This window comes from Callithrix jacchus, chromosome 10, assembly GCF_049354715.1.
Source record: "Callithrix jacchus isolate 240 chromosome 10, calJac240_pri, whole genome shotgun sequence".
NCBI lineage: Eukaryota > Metazoa > Chordata > Mammalia > Primates > Cebidae > Callithrix > Callithrix jacchus.
This window is the reverse complement of record NC_133511.1, coordinates 73,960,633-73,976,765: the sequence shown is the minus strand read 5'-3', so window position 1 is coordinate 73,976,765 and position 16,133 is coordinate 73,960,633. Positions and strand designations below refer to the sequence as shown.

At 38.6% G+C, this 16,133-nt stretch overlaps 1 protein-coding gene across 9 annotated transcripts in view; it reads left to right on the top strand.

The window, feature by feature from the left end:
- The window catches only part of RIC3 (RIC3 acetylcholine receptor chaperone), an 81,727-nt gene that overhangs the window by 50,608 nt on the left and 14,986 nt on the right, over positions 1-16,133 (top strand). For 6 of the 9 annotated variants that reach the window (XM_035265705.3, XM_009007635.5, XM_009007634.4 and 3 more), the window contains one exon: positions 13,206-15,347. In XM_035265705.3, the coding sequence (XP_035121596.1) occupies positions 13,206-13,215 (10 nt within the window). In that variant the 3' untranslated portion in view covers positions 13,216-15,347. Of the gene's footprint in view, positions 1-13,205; positions 15,348-16,133 lie in introns of those variants that run through there. The other 3 variants (XR_013523288.1, XR_004731291.3, XM_035265703.3) reach the window with 2 other exon arrangements.

Sequence of the window (16,133 nt, the reverse complement as noted above, 5' to 3'; positions counted from 1 at the left end):
GATTTCAGGGTAATGCTGACCTTATAAAATGCTTTGGGATGTGTTCCTTCTTCTGTTTTCTGGAAAAGTTTCTGTAGAGTTGCTGTTATTTATTCCATAAAAGTTATGTGGAATTCTCCAAAGATACTATCTTGGTCTGGATCCCTCCCTCCTTCCCTCCCTTCCTCCCTTTTTCTTTCTTTTTTTTTTTTTTTGACAGAGTCTTGCTCTGTTACCCGGGCCCCGGGCTGGAGTACAGTGGCACATGATCATGGCTTACTGTAGCCTTGATCTCCTAGGCTCAAGCAACCCTGCCACCTCAGCCTCCTTAGTAGCTGAGCCTACAGGCATGTTAGCCTATAGGCTAATTTTTTAATTTTTAATTTTTTTAATTTTAAAAAATTAGCCAGGCATGGTGGTACATGGTCTTGAATTGTTCTTAAGCAGTCTTCTCGTCTTGGCCTCCCAAATGCTGGGATTATAGGCATGAGCCACTGCACCCAGTTGGCCTGGAGTTTTTTTGTGGGAAGACATCTACGAATTTAATGTGTTTTATGGATATGGTGTCATTCAGGTCATTCACTTCTTGAATGAACTTCGATAGTTTGTTCCTTTCAAGGAATTTACATAGTTCATCCATATTGTCAATTTAATTAGTATAAAGTTGTTCATTATATAGTCTAATTATCCATTTAATGTATGTAAGATCTATAGGAGTGTACTCTCTTCGATTCTCGATACTGGTAATTTGTTTCTTTTCCTGATCAAGCTGGTCAAAGGTTTATTAACCTTGTTGGTCTTTTCAAATAACTATATTTTGGTTTCTTTTGTTATTGTTGTTTCTTATTTCATTGACTTGTGTTTCTTTGTTTCTTGTACTTTTGGTTAAATTTGCCTTTTTCTTGTTTTTCAAGGAAAAAACTTAGATCCACGATCTATTTTTTTTTGGCCATTATTTTATTAACGGTCTTTGTCTTTGTGTCTCTCACTTATCTCCTTCTGGCTCTCCAGTTGCATGTATGTTTGATATTGCTCCACAGGTCATGTAAGGTCTGTTCTGTATTTTTCAGGGTTTTTTTTCTTACTATGCTTAGTTTTGAGTAGTTTTTTTTGCTATGTCTTCATGTTTATTGATGTCTTCTATAGCATCTAACCCACTATTAATTTTATTTAGTGGTGTTTTTTTTTTGAGACGAAGTTTCGCTCTTGTTACCCAGGCTGGAGTGCAATGGCACGATCTTGGCTCACCGCAACCTCCGCCTCCTGGGTTCAGGCAATTCTCCTGCCTCAGCCTCCCGAGTAGCTGGGATTACAGGCACGCGCCACCATACCCTGCTAATTTTCTGTATTTTTAGTAAAGACGGGGTTTCACCATGTTGACCAGGATGGTCTCAATCTCTTGACCTCGTGATCCACCTGCCTCGGCCTTCCAAAGTGCTGGGATTACAGGCGTGAGCCACCGCACCCAGCCTATTCAGTGTTTTTTAATTTCAAATATTATCATCTCTAGAAGTTTCTTTTAGGTCTTTTTTATATCTCTCATTTATTCACATTTTACTCTCTTAAACATATGAGGTATATCCGTAGTAGCTTTCTTGACCATTTTAATTGCTAATTTCATCATCCATGCCATTTTTGGGAATGTTTCTGTTGACTAAATTTTTTGCTGGTAATGGGTCCTAATTTCCTTTTTTTTTTTTTTTGCATACCTGGTAAGTTTTGATTGGATGATGGGTATTACAAATTTTACATTGCTAGGTGCCTGATTTCGTTTTAGTACTTTAAATAATGGATTTCATTAGGTAAGCAGTTAGGTTAGCAGAAATTAGTTGAATCCTTTAAGGCTTTAACATTTACCCTATTTTGTTCTGTCATTCTAGAATTCCAGTAATTCTGAGTTTGGATATTGTTGATCAGTTTGCCATACAGCTTAAATTTTCATTTCTTTATCATTCTATCTTTGTGCTGGGAGAATTCCTCAACTTAGACTTTTTTTTTTTTTTTTTTTTGAGACGGAGTTTCGCTCTTGTTACCCAGGCTGGAGTGCAATGGCGCAATCTCGGCTCACTGCAACCTCCGCCTCCTGGGTTCAGGCAATTCTCCTGCCTCAGCCTCCTGAGTAGCTGGGATTACAGGCACACCCCACCATGCCCAGCTAATTTTTTGTATCTATAGTAGAGACGGGGTTTCACCATGTTGACCAGGATGATCTTGATCTCTTGACCTCGTGATCCACCCGCCTCGGCCTCCCAAAGTGCTGGGATTACAGGCTTGAGCCACCAAGCCCGGCCATAACTTAGACTTTTAATATACTAATTTGGACCATGTCCATTTCAATCTGCTATTTACTTTCTTTCTTTTTTATTTTTATTTTTTGAGACGGAGTCTCACTGTCTTCCAGGCTGGAATGCAATGGCGTAATCTCACCTCACTTCAACCTTCTGCCACCTGGGTTCAAGCGATTCTGGTACCTCAGCTTCCTAAGTAGCTGGGACTACAGGCACGCGCCACCACTCCCGGCTAACTTTTTTTTTATTTTTAGTAGAGTTGGGGTTTCACCATGTTGGTCAGGCTGGTCTTGAACTCTTGACCTCAGGTTATCTGCCTGCCTCGCCCCCCCAAAGTGTTAGGATTACAGGCGTGAGCCACTGCCCCTGGCCCAATCTGCTATTTTCTTGCAGAGCATTAATTTTTTTTAACTATTATGGCTTTCTATTCAATAGCTCATTTTTATTTCTTGTTTGCTCCTTTTTAAAATTGAAGACTGGCTAGGTTTTTTCAGTGCAGTACCTTGTTGAATATTATTGGGAATATCAGTCATAAATTGGTTGATGTTAACTACTATTTCTTGCATTAACTATTTTATTAGAGACTATTGGTATAGTTTTGGTTAGTTTTGTTTCCTCATTTTGAACTGCTGGTTTCATCATGGGAGCAGTGAATTTTTGTTGCTTGCTTATATTTTTAATGATGTTCTTTAGTAACCAGTAATGTTGGTTTACATAGGCTACCTTAGCAGATTTATGAGTTATTATTTTGTTTTCTCAGTGGGCCTCCTCCTTTTCTAAAAAGAAAATTATTTATTTTAATTAATACATAAAATTATATATATTCATGGTATAGATCATGATGTTGTGAAATGGCTAAATCAAGCTATTTAATGTATGCATTACCTCACATAAGTTTTTTTTTTTGTGGTGAGAACACTTAAAATGTACTCTGTTAGCAATTTTCAAATATACAACATACTGTTTTTAACTGTAGTCTGTATAATATATAATAGATCTCTTGAACTTATTCATTCCTCTTATCCAACTGAAATTTTATGTCCTTTGACTAGCATCTCCCCAGTCCCCCAGCTTCTGATAACCACTATTTTATTTTCTTTATGACCTGGACTTTTTTACCCTCCAGATATAAGTGAAAGTACTCTGTATCTGTCTTTCTGTGCCTGGCTAATTTCACTTAACATAATGTCCTCCAGGTTCATCCATGTTTTCATAAATAACAGGATTTCCTTTTTGAAAGCTGAGTAGGCCAGGTGTGGTGGCTCACACATGTAATCCCAACACTTAGTGGGGCCAAGGCAGGTGGATCACTTGAGCCCAGGAGTTTAAGACAAGCCTGGGCAACACAGTGAAACCTTGTCTCCACAAAAAATACAAAAATTAGCTAGACATGGTGGCATGTGCCTAGTCGCAGCTGCTTGGGAGGCTGAGGTGAGCCCAAGAGGTAGAGATTGCAGTGATTTGAGATTGCACCATTGCACTCCAGCCTGGGTAACAGTGTGAGACCCCATCTCAAAAAAAAAAAAAAAACCTAGTAGTATTCTGTTGAGTGTATGTGTCACATTTTCTTTCTTCATTCATTCATGGATGTTCACACTGATGCTGTAGCTTGGCTATTGTGAATAATTCTGCAGTGAACATGGGAGTGCAGATATTTTTTTGATGTACTGATTTCTTATCTTTTGAATATATATCCAGTAGTGGGATTGCTGGATCATATGATAGTTCTGTTTTTAATTTGTTGAGGAACCACTATACTGTTTTCCATAATGACTGTACTAATTCACATTCCCAGCAATAGTATATAAGGGTTCCCTTTTCTCTGCATCCTTGCCAACACTTACTTGCCTTTTGTCTTTTTGATAATAGCCATTCTAATAGATATGGTGATACTGTGGTTTAAATTTGCATTTCCTGGATGTTTAATGTTGTTGAGTACTTTTTCATATGCCTGTTGACTATTTTTATGTCTTCTCTTGAGATACGTTTATTCCTATCTTTTGCCCATTTTTAAATTAGATTTTCTTTCGCTACAGAGTTGAGTTCCTTATATATTTTGGATATTAACCCATTATCAAATGTTTGTTTTGCAAATATTTTCTCCCGTTACATAGATTGTCTGTTTACTCTGTTGTTTCCTTTGCTGTACAGAAGCTTTTTGTGGTAATCCCATTTGTCTATTTTTACTTTTGGTGTCATATCCGAAAATATCATTGTCCAAACCAACACCATGGAGCTTTTTTCCTAGATTTTCTTCTAGTAGTTTTAGTTTCAGGTCTTATGTTTAAGTCTTCAGTGCATTTTGAGTTGATTTTTGTAGATGTGAGGTGTGAGAAGAGGGTCTAATTTCACTGTTTTGCATGTGGATATCCAGTTTCCCCAATACCATTTGTTGAAGAGATTGTCCTCTGACGTTTTCGTGTTTGTCCTTTGATGTGTGTGTGTGTTTGGCATATTTGTTGAAAATCAGTTGACCATAAATGTGTGGATTTGTTTTTGGGCTTTCTATTCTGTTCTGTCAGTCTGTGTGTCTGTTTTTATGCCAGTAACATACTATTTTGATTACTGTAGCTTTGTAGTAGATTTGGGAATTGGCTACTGTGATACCTCTGGCTTTGTTCTTTTTGTTCCTGATTGCTTTGGCCATTTGGGGTCTTTTGTGGTTCCATATGAATTTTAGGATTGTTTCTTCTATTTCTGTGAAAACTGTCATTGAAATTTTGATAGGGATTGCATTGAATCTGTAGATTGCTTTGTATAGTACGGACATTTTAGCAATATCAATCATTCCAATCCATGAACAGGATATCTTTCCATTTTATTTGTGTCTTCTTCAATTTCTTTCATCAATGTCTCACAGTTTTCAGTTCAGTGTATAGATCTTTCACTTCCTTGGTTAACTTTATTTTCAAGTATTTTATATTTTGGGGGCAAGAAATAGGATTGTTTTCTTGATTTTATTTTTGTATCGTCATCATTAATCTATAAAAATGCTACTGAATTTTGTATGTTTATTTTGTATCCTGCAACTTTACTGAATTAGTTTATTAGTTCTAGGAGTTTTTTTGGTGGAGTTTCTAAGGTTTTTAGAAATTGTATATTATATAATACATAATTATTTTATTTTTATTTCCTTTATTATATAGTATGTAATAAAAATGGCCATGTTATTATCAATATATATTATATAATATGTCATTAGCAAATAGAGACAGTTTCACTTCTTCCTTTCCTGTTAGGATGACTTTTGTTCCTTTCTCCTGCCTAATTGCTGGCTAGGACATTGAGTTTTCTATTGAATAGGAGTGGTGAGAGTGAGCACCTGGTCTTGTTCTTGATCTTGGAGGAAAAGTTTTCAGCTTTTCACTGTTGACTAGAATATTAGCTAAGAATTTGTTATATATGGCCTTTATTCTGTTGCAGTACATTCCTTTTATACATAATTTGTTGAAAGCTTTAATTGTGAAAAGATGTTAAATTTTTTCAAAAGCCTTTTTTGCATCTATTGAGATGATCATATGGTTTTTGTCTTTTATTCTGTTAAAGTGGTGTATTACATTTATTGATTTGCATGTTGACCCATCCTTGTAACCCAGGGATAAATCCCATTTGATCATGGTGAATGATCCTTTTAAGGTACTATTGACTATGGTTTGCTAGTATCTTGTTGAGGATTTTTGCATCTATGTTCATCCAGCATATTAACCTGTAACTTTCTTTTTCTTTCATATCCTTGTCTGGCTTTGGTATCAGGGATGCTGGCCTTATAAAATGAGTTTGGAAGTTTTCCTTCCTCTCAGTTTTTTGAAAGAGTTTGAGAAGGATTGGCATTAGTTCTTTAAATGTTTTGTAGAATTTAGCTGTGAAGCCTTGCGCTTTTCTTTACTGATTCAATCTTCTTATTGATCTGCTCAGATTTCCTGTTTTTCCATGATTCAGTCTTGATAAGTTGTTTATGTCTAGAAATTTGTCCATTTCTTCAGGGTTATCCAATTTGTTGGCATATAATTATTCATAGTAATCTCATATTATGATCCTTTGTATTTCTGTGGTATCAGTTGTAATGTCTCCTTTTTCATTTTATTTTCACTTCTATTTATATTTATTTGAATATTCTTTCATATTTCTTCATTTAGCTAAACTGGATTTTGTTTTTCTTTTCAAAAAACCAGCTTAGTTTCACTGATATTTTCTATTGCTTTTCTAGTCTCTAATTTCTGCTTTGATCTTTCTTTCCTTCCTTCTACTAATTTTGGCCTTAGTTTGTTCTTTTTTTCTGTCTCTTTGAAGTGTAACATTAGGTTATTTGGGATTTTTCTTCTTTTTTGATGTAGGTATTTATTTCCTTAAACTTCCCCCTTAGAACTGCTTTTGCTTCATTCTGTAAGTTTTGGTGTATTGTATGTTCATTTTCATTTGTCTCAAGATATATTCTAATTTCCCTTTTAATATTTTCTTTGACCTACTTATTGTTTAGGAGAATATTGTTTAATTTCCACATATTTGTCAATTTCCCAAAATTCCTCCTATAATTGATTTCTCATTTTATGCCATTATGGCTCAAAGATACTTGATATGATTTCAGTCTTTTAAAATTTGTTAAGACTTGTTTTATGGCTTAATGTATGATCTATCCTAGAGAATGTTCTATGTGTGCCTAAGAAGAAAGTGTATTCTGCTGCTGTCAGATGGAATAGTCTGTATATGTCTGTTAGGTCCATTTGATCTAAAGTGCAGTTCAAGTCTAATGTTTTTTTTGTTGTTGTTGTTTCATCTTATTTTTTTTCTAGATGATGTCTCTCTATGTCACCCAGGTTAAAATGTAGTGGCATGATCTTGGCTCACTGTAGCCTCAACCTCCTAGGCTCAAGTAGTGCTTCCCCCTCAGCCTCCTGAGTAGCTAGGACTAAAGGTACATGCCACCACACTCAGCTAATTAAAAAAAAAAATTTTTTTTTTTTTTTTGTAGAGACAGGGTCTCTGTATGTTGCTGAAGCTGGTCTCAAACTCCTGGCCTCAGGTAGTCCTCCCTTCTCATCCTCCCACAGTATTAGGATTACACATGTGAGCCACTGTGCCCAGCCCCAATATTTCTTTATTGCTATTAAGTTGGAGAAACTGTCCATTGTTTAAAAGTAGGGTACTGAAATCCCCTACTATGATTGTATTGTAGTCTCTCTCTCTCTTTTCAGATCTATTCATACTTGCTTTATGTATTTAGGTGCTTTAATGTTAGGTACATATATGTTTATAATTGTCATATCCTTTTGATAAATTGATCCATCATTATAAAAGGACCTTCTTTGTCTCATTTTAAAGTGTTTGACTTTTTAATATCTATTTTACCTAAATATAGCTCTCTGTTTTCTTTTAGTTTTTATTGTCATACAATATCCTCTCCATCCTTTCACTTTCAATCTATATATGTTCTTAAAAAGTGAAATGAGTGTCTTTTAGGCAGCATATAGTTGGGCCTTTTAAAGAAATTATTCAGCCACTCTGTCTTTTAATTGGATAATTTAATCCATTTACATTCAGGGTAATAATTATTGATAGGTAAGGACCCATTTATCATTTCATTAATCGATTCTGATTGTTTTATAGATCATTTGTTCGTTCTTCTCTTTTGCTGTCTTCTTTTGTTTTTTATTTGAGACAGGGTCTATCTCTTGTCATCCAGGCTGGAGTGCAGTGGTGCGATCGTGGCTCATTGCATAATGAACCCGCCTACCGGGTTCAAGCCATTCTACTACTTCAGACTCCCAAGTGGCTGGGATTACAGGCATGTGCCACCACACCCAGCTACTTTTCGTATTTTTAGTAGAGACGGGGTTTCACCATCAAGTGATTGGCCCACCTCATCCTCCCAAAGTGTTGGGATTATAGACTTGAGCTACCACACCAGCTACTTGCTGTCTTCTTTTATGAGTAGATGATTTTCTCTAGTGGTATAATTTGATTTCTTACTTTTTACCATTTGTATATCTACAATACATTTTTGCTCTTTGTTACTATGAGGCTTACGTAAAACATCTTATGATAGACTATTTTAAGCTGATAACATAACTTTGGCCACATAAAATAATACGCTTTTTCTCCACCTCCCTCCCCACATCTTATGTTTTTGATATCATAATTTACACTTCTTTAATATTGTATATCCCTTAAAATTATAGTAACTATTATTTGTAAGAGTTTCGTATTTGAATCTTCATACTAAAGATATGTGATTTACAAGCCATCATTATAGTTTTAGAGTATTCTGAATTTGTTTGTGTGCTTGTACTAACTTTTACCAGTGAGTTTCATATTTCCTTTTTTTTTTTTTTGAGACATTATTTCATTCTTGTTGCCCAGGCTGGAGCGCAATGGCACCATCTCAGCTCACTGCAACCTCTGTCTCCCGGGTTCAAGCAATTCTCCTGCCGCACCCTCCCAAGTAGCTGGGATTACAGGCATGTACCATCACGCCCACATACTTTTGTATTTTTAGTAAAGGCAAGGTTTCACCATGTTGGTCAGGCTGGTCTCGAATTCCTGACCTCAGGAGATGCACCCACCTTGGCCTCCCAAAGTGCTGGGGCTAGAAGCATGAGCCACCGCACCCAGCCTATACTTTCATATATATTTGTGTTACCAAATAGCGTTTCTTGCTCTTTACTTGAAGAACACCCTTGAGCACTTCTTATAAGACAGATCTTGTGGGGATAAACTCCTTTAGATTTTGTTTGTCTGGCAGAGTCTTTGTTTTTTTTCCTTATTTCTGAAGGAGAGCTTTGCCAACTACAATATTCTTGGTTGACCTTTTTTTTTGTTTTGTTTTCCATAAGCACTTTGAATATATTATCCTACTCTCTTCTGGAATTTAAGGTTTCTGCTGATAAATCTGTTAAACTCCCTTATATGTGATGTGCTTATTTTCTTTTGCTGTTTCCAGCATCCTCTCTGTCTTTAATTTTTGATAGTTTGATTATAATACATCTTGATGTAGTCTTATTTGAGTTCAGTTTGTTTGCAGACTTAACTTCCTGTACCCAGATATTTATAACTTTCCCCAGATTTATATAGTTTCCTGCTGTTATTTCTTTAAACTTTCTATCCTTTTGTCTCTCTCTCCTCCTTCTTGAACTTCAGTTCCCATAAATTCCATAAGCTGCCCCATAAACCCCATAAGCAGTATTTTTTTTTCATTCTTTTTTCTCTTTTCTTACCCAACTGTATATTGTCAAATAATCTGTCTTCAAATTCACAGGTTCATTCTTCTGCTCAATCAGTTCTGCTATTGATACTCTCTGTTGCATTTTTTCATTTCATTTCTTGTATTTTTCAGCTGTAGAATTTCTGTTTGATTTTTAAATATAATTTCAATCTCTTGTAAATTTTTAAATTATTTATTGTTTTCCTTTAATTGTTTTTCTGTATTTTCTTGAAGTTTACTGTGTTTCCTTAAACAGTTATCTTGAATTCTTCATCAGGCAGTTCATGTGTCTTCATTTTTCTTTTCTTTCTTTTTTTTTTTTTTTTTTTGAGACAGAGTTTCGCTCTTTTTGCCCAGGCTGGAGTGCAATGGCATAATCTTGGCTCAATGCAACCTCCGCCTCCTGGGTTCAAACAGTTCTCCTGCCTCAGCCTCCCAAGTAGCTGGGATTATAGGCACCTGTCACCATGACTGGCTAATTTTTTTTTTTGTATTTTTAGTAGAGACAGGGTTTCACTGTGTTGGCCAAGCTGGTTTTGAACTCCTGACCTCAGGTAATCCAGCTGCCTCAGCCTCTTAAAGTGCTAGGATTACAGGCGTGAGCCACCTTACCTGGCTGTGTCTTCATTTCTTTAAGGTCTGTTCCTGGTGCTTTATTTTGTTCATTGGTGGCAACATGTTTCCCTGATTGTTCTTGATCTCCATGGCTATGCATTGGTGTCTTCATTTAAAGAAGCAAGGACTTATGCTGGTCAGTGGTTTTTGCATACTGGCTTTGTCTGGAAAAGCCATTCACCAGTCAGGCTGTCCAGAGATTCTGGGTAAGCCATTTGGTGTGATCTGCAGATGGCCTTGCTGCTAGAGTCCTTAGGCAGGGTGGCCTGGCTGAGTCCGTGGGTTGGGGTTGAAGCCCAGATCCACTGGGGTATACCTGTTGGATCCTCAGGCATATACCTGGAGCTCATATCTTGTGCAGAGAGGCCGTCCTGAAGTCTAGGTCCACAAGGGCTGACCTGGGGCTGGACTGAGCCTTGAGCCTGTATCTTCAGAGATTGGCCAGGTGCTAGAATTAACCTGGTGTCTGGGTCCACTGAGATGGGCCTGGAGGCTAGGTCCATTAGGGCTGGCCTGGGTCCTAGGGCCATAGGCCCAAGCCCAGAACCTAGGTTCATAGAGACAGTCCTGAGGTTCTGAGGGCCAGCCCAATGCTGGGGTCTACTGCGTTGGCCTAGACCGAGGGTTCTGCTGGACTGTGGAAATGCAGGGGCCAGCCTTAAGCAGGTCATCATAGAGACTAGCCTGGCACTGGGCAGGCCTGGAGCCTGTGTCTGCAGGTGCCGGCCTGGTACTTGAATTTGGGTTGCCAATTTGGCTCTGGGGCTATGTGGGCAGATCTAGCTCTGGTTTTATCTGGAACCTGGGGTGGGACTGGATAGTTGCTGGCCTGATGCTGGGTGGGCCCAGAGTCTGTATCTGCAGGGGCCAGCATGGAGCCTGGGTCTGTGGGTGCAGGAGTTATAACTAGGGATGCAGAGCTGGCCTGAGGCCTGGTGTTGGGGTGGGCTGAGGGCCTGAGTCTGGATGGCCTTCCCTCTTAAAGCAGATAGTCATGAAAATTCAAAAGTAAGCTTTGTTCTAAGTGTGGGAAGTCAGGGACATGCCAGCAAATGGACTTCTTTTAAGCATTCAGTGGCTGGGAGCTGACCAGCAAGCAGCTTCTCCAGCCCCTGTCCCTGACCATGGAGGCTGAGGGTCCTGGGTAGCCAAGCTCCACTTTACCTAGCATTCCATCCACAGTTAGTTAAGCCTTGGAAATAAAGATTGCATTGGCCAGGTTCTTAACATGTTAGTGTGAGTGTGGTGAGGGTGTGATAAGATGGACAGTCTTTACATCACTGGTAGGATTGAAAATGTAGACTACTTTTCTGGAAAGTAATTTGGCAGAGTATAAAAAAGGCTTTTAAAATGTCCATTCCTCTTTGTTTAGTTTTCATATTTATAGAAGTCTATCTTAAACAATTAGGGAAGTGGACATAGATTTATATTCAGAGATCTTCTATACTACTTAATAATAGGGGAAAATTGGAAAGAATTTAAATGTCTTAGAAAAGAGAAATAGTAAATCATGTCAGTTATTTAGCTATATGATGAGATATTTTGCAGCCAACTTTCAAATGCCTAATGACATCAAGAGATGCTCATGATATAAAGTTGAATGAAAAACATCAGGATGTAACCTTTTATACACAAATATAATCCTTCTTTTAAAAAAGGGGGAATAAGAAAATACATGTTGGCCGGGCACAGTGGCTCATGCCTGTAATCCCAACACTTTGGGAGACTGAGGTGGTGGATCACCTGAGATTGAGTTTGAGACCAGCCTGGCCAACATGGCGAAACCCTCTCTTTACTAAAAATACAAAAATTAGCCAGGCATGGTGGCATGCACCTGTAATCCGAGCTGCTCGGGAGGCTGAAGCAGGAGAATTGCTTGAACCCGGGAGGTGAAGGTTGCAGTGAGCTGAGATTCCACCATGGCACTCCAGCCTGGGCACCAGAGCAAGACTCCATCTCAAAAAAAAAAAGAAAAGAAAAGAAAATACATGTTTAGATATGGTAAACAGGGCAGAAAAAGCATATTATTATGAGTGATGGTATTCTAGGTGATTTGTGTTTTCTTTTTTAAAAAAGGAATTTCATTTTTCAAATTTTCTACAAATGAGTCTGTATTTTTATAGTCAGAAAAACTAGTAATATAGAAATGTCTCCATGCACCCTACATTGCACCAAAAAAACCCGCTATTTGTCACAATTTGTAGGCAAAAAGCGGTTTATGTTAGGGCTGAATTTGACAATTATCATAATGGACAAATGGGTTCTGAATCCTCCAGCTTTCTGCATTGTATCGTATTCACAGCCGCTGGTGCCAGTACTGACTGGTGTGTGAGCTCCAGCATGGCCCATCTGCTCAGGCTTGCTTGGCTGACACAGATTTATTTCATTTCGTTCCTTAATTTGGCAACATTTTCTCTTTTCTCATTATCCTAGCTGGGATTCAGTACCAGTGTTACTCGTTTTTGTTTACCAGTTTGTTGTTTTCTTTTGTTCCGTTTTGTGAAGACAGGAAGCCAACAACAGGAATTCTGTCTTCTGAAAATGCAGTGCTCGTCCTTTGGGATCTTGGGCATGTCTTGCTAAAGTGCTCTCTATTTCTGACACTTGCAAGCCATTTCAATTGTTTTGATAAATAGAAAGCTTCATGGTGTATTTTTTTAAGAGCTTAGCATTCCTTTCCTCTCCCCCCTCCCCCAAGGAAGATCTGGAAATGGTTCCAAATAGAAATTATAAACATTAGCCTAGAGCTGTGCTCTCTCCATCTGGTATTTGATGCTTTTTTTTTTTTTTTAAACTAAAGGCTCATGTTGTTTGTTTAATCTTCATCAGTACTGCAAAAACACGTGGTATGAGACTTAACTGTGCCCCAAGCACCCTACACATAAGAAGGGATTTTCATCTGAATTGGTTTGTATTTCAAAGAGCATTGGGATGGATAGTCAGCCAGATTGCTAAGAATTTGCTCAAGTGAAACTGTAGAACTATTGGAATCATCTTAGAGATTTCCTGAATGGATTTGTTAGGATAGGATGGCTGCTGCCTGAGAATCCTCTTTGAACCTGACACTTTTTTTTTTTTTTTGAGGAGACATTCTATTTAAGACTTTGTGCTACTTTTCTCTCTAGGTTACCCTGAAGAGACTTACCCAATTTATGACCTTTCAGACTGTATCAAGCGTAGGCAAAAAACAATCTTGGTGGATCACCCTGACCCAAAAGAGCTTTCTGCTGAAGAAATAGCTGAAAGAATGGGAGCGATAGAAGAGGAAGAATCAGACCATTTGGTTTGGGAAGGTATGCCCACTGACCCCAGAGTCCAGAAAGATAATTCTGTTACCTCGTGTGATCCAAAGCCAGAAACATGTTCCTGCTGTTTTCATGAAGATGAGGATCCTGCGGTCTTGGCAGAGAATGCTGGATTCAATGCAGATAGCTATGCTGAGCAAGAGGAAACCACCAAGGAAGAGTGGCCCCAAGACTTTAGAGAGGAAGGGCTGGGCATAAGCACCGATCAAGCATATACAGGCAGCATGCTGAGGAGGCGTAACCCCCAGGGTTTAGAGTAAAAACAGCCAGTTTGAAGTATCCATTACTCAAGTCCCAAGGTGACGTTTCTGTCCTCAGATTTCCTTCTTGGCCCTGTGCCCTGTACTGTCTTCACTGTGTTCAAGTGTCATAGCTATCAGGCCACTATCATGGATATCATGTATCCTTCCTGGTGCTCACACACCTGTCACCTTGTAAAACATGGATATTAGTGTGAACACAGGACAGCTTGGCTGTTTCTCTTCCTGCCTTTCCCCTATCAGAGAAGTTGATCCATTAAGTAATTATGTTTGGTCTGTCGTAATTACAGATGGGACCACTCAGGGGCAAAGGTCTGACTCTTCCTGGTAGGGGTAACAGATAGCTTGCCTGTGAATGAACATCAGCATACAGATGATGAGGACTTAAGATTGCAAGAATGAAGATTTCAGACTCCAGGATGCCTTATCTTTGGGCCTTGAGCAGGTTAGTAGTCCCATGGGGAGAAGAGAACATTTTATTTGTGGGGCTGATGGGCCCAGATCAGGGTAAAACTCTGCTGTCTCAGCTGAAGCCTCTTCCTTGCAGTGAGGGTCTTCCTAGGAGCATTGATGCTGCCTCAGACATCCTCTTTTCTTCAGAGTAGAACAGACTCTCACTGATCTGAGAATGAGCCCAGAGGCTTGCTTGTTGACTGTTTTACTCTGATATTACCTGGATCTCTAGCTTCCTTTACCCTTGTTCTGCATAACAGAACTGCCAATCCCAGAAATACCTTTGCACTCCTGGTTTTCAGTGGACATAGAAAGTTTTAGAGACATTAGACCCCGCCCTTGCAAAGTCAAAATTAGAGGCCACTGAAGCTGCAGGAAGCCCTGCCCAGGGATGGTTCTGCCATGAGAAGCTCAGAAGGCCAGGAAGCCAGCAATAGGGGAGAGAATCTGTGCACTTATGGACAGTCCTTACCTAAAGCTGTTTCTGAATGTTGCACCCTTTGAGAAATTTGTTCTCAGAACCCATAAATTGAAGCAGAAATGAGGACTGATCTTGTATACAAAATGCCAACTCAACAGGGAAGTTAGAGTGTGTCTGTTGCAGAGAACCAACATAGCAGTGCCCAGGGGAAGAGACCATATGTTCCATTATTCCAATATTTGGTTGGGTCTTTTGAGAGAGCTAGGGAAAGTAGCAACTAGATTCGGACTGGGAGGATTTTGACCAAATTAAAGGCCTTTTTTCCTTATTGCATCAGATGTGTGTCTTCTTGAGACAAGCTATCACTTATGATTTATAGCATGAAGTATGTGTGAATTCAGTTTATGTGTAAGACCTAAGAGTTTGAAGAGGGCACATTCCCAAAGACATTCCCAGTCATGAAATGTAGAAGACTGAAAAATTTAGAAATTATGTAAAGGTAGATATGATTTTTAGAGTTCTATTATGGTTGGCATGAATAAGATGCCAGGAAAATAGTTTAAAATCACACATAAAAGCATACAGACTGCTGTTAGAAGGTATGGAGTCATATTAAGATAACCTGTCAGGTACTACTAGGCATTTATTGTTAATTGAGTTACAGAGAAAAGTCATTGAAGATTGAATTTATAGAAAGTACATTGCATCTATCTCTGTAGAACATTTGATTCACATTGTAAAGACTGCAGTTTAAAATGTACTGAATGCAATCTAGATGTATTGTACACTAAAGGTAAAAAATAACAGGTGCTCCTTACTGTTTGGATAGATTGTTTTCTGTATTATTTCTCTTCATTCACTATGAGGGGTTAAGAGGAGAGCCTTGGGTTCCTGGCTCAGATTTCTTTTTTGCCTTAGGATATGATTCCCTTATTAGAGATAAATACTTGTATTTTCTTCTAATTCATTCATCCATTTAGCAGTCAGCTGCTTAGTGCTAGGTACTGGGAACAGAGGCTCAATTTCTACCATCAAAAAACTGAATATATCGAGAGAGCCTGACAGATAAAATGAACTATAACCCTATAAGAGGGCTCAAGATTGTGAATTCTGCAGGCAGAGAAATGTGAGCCACGATCTGTCCCTGTATCTTCTAGCTATGGAATCGTGGGTCAGCTCCTTAACCGGTCTGAGCTTTGGCTTCTGGGTGGTAAAGCGAGGGGTAGGAAAATGAACTCATCAGTATATGTCAAACAGCACTGGTTTCTAGCTCATACATGATAACCACTCATTTAGTGGTGGTTAATGTTTTTATTATAAGGGCTATGCTATAATTCAGACATGGGCCCAAAACTACAGGAAAGAGAAATTGTTTTTGCTATTTCCAAGACACTTGACAGTTTCTTGGGATGTGGGCCTTCAGACAGGTTAAGAACTTCTCCAGGTGGGCAAAGAAGAGAGGACATTCTTGGCAGAAAGAGTTGTTGAAAAAAGCAGTTGGGTGTGAACATACATGGATGTTCAAGTATTTTGATGAGGCTGTCATGTAAAGTGTTGTTAGTCTTTGGGGAAAATTGGCTTATGGAAATTCCTGCCAGAAGTACTAAGCCCTTA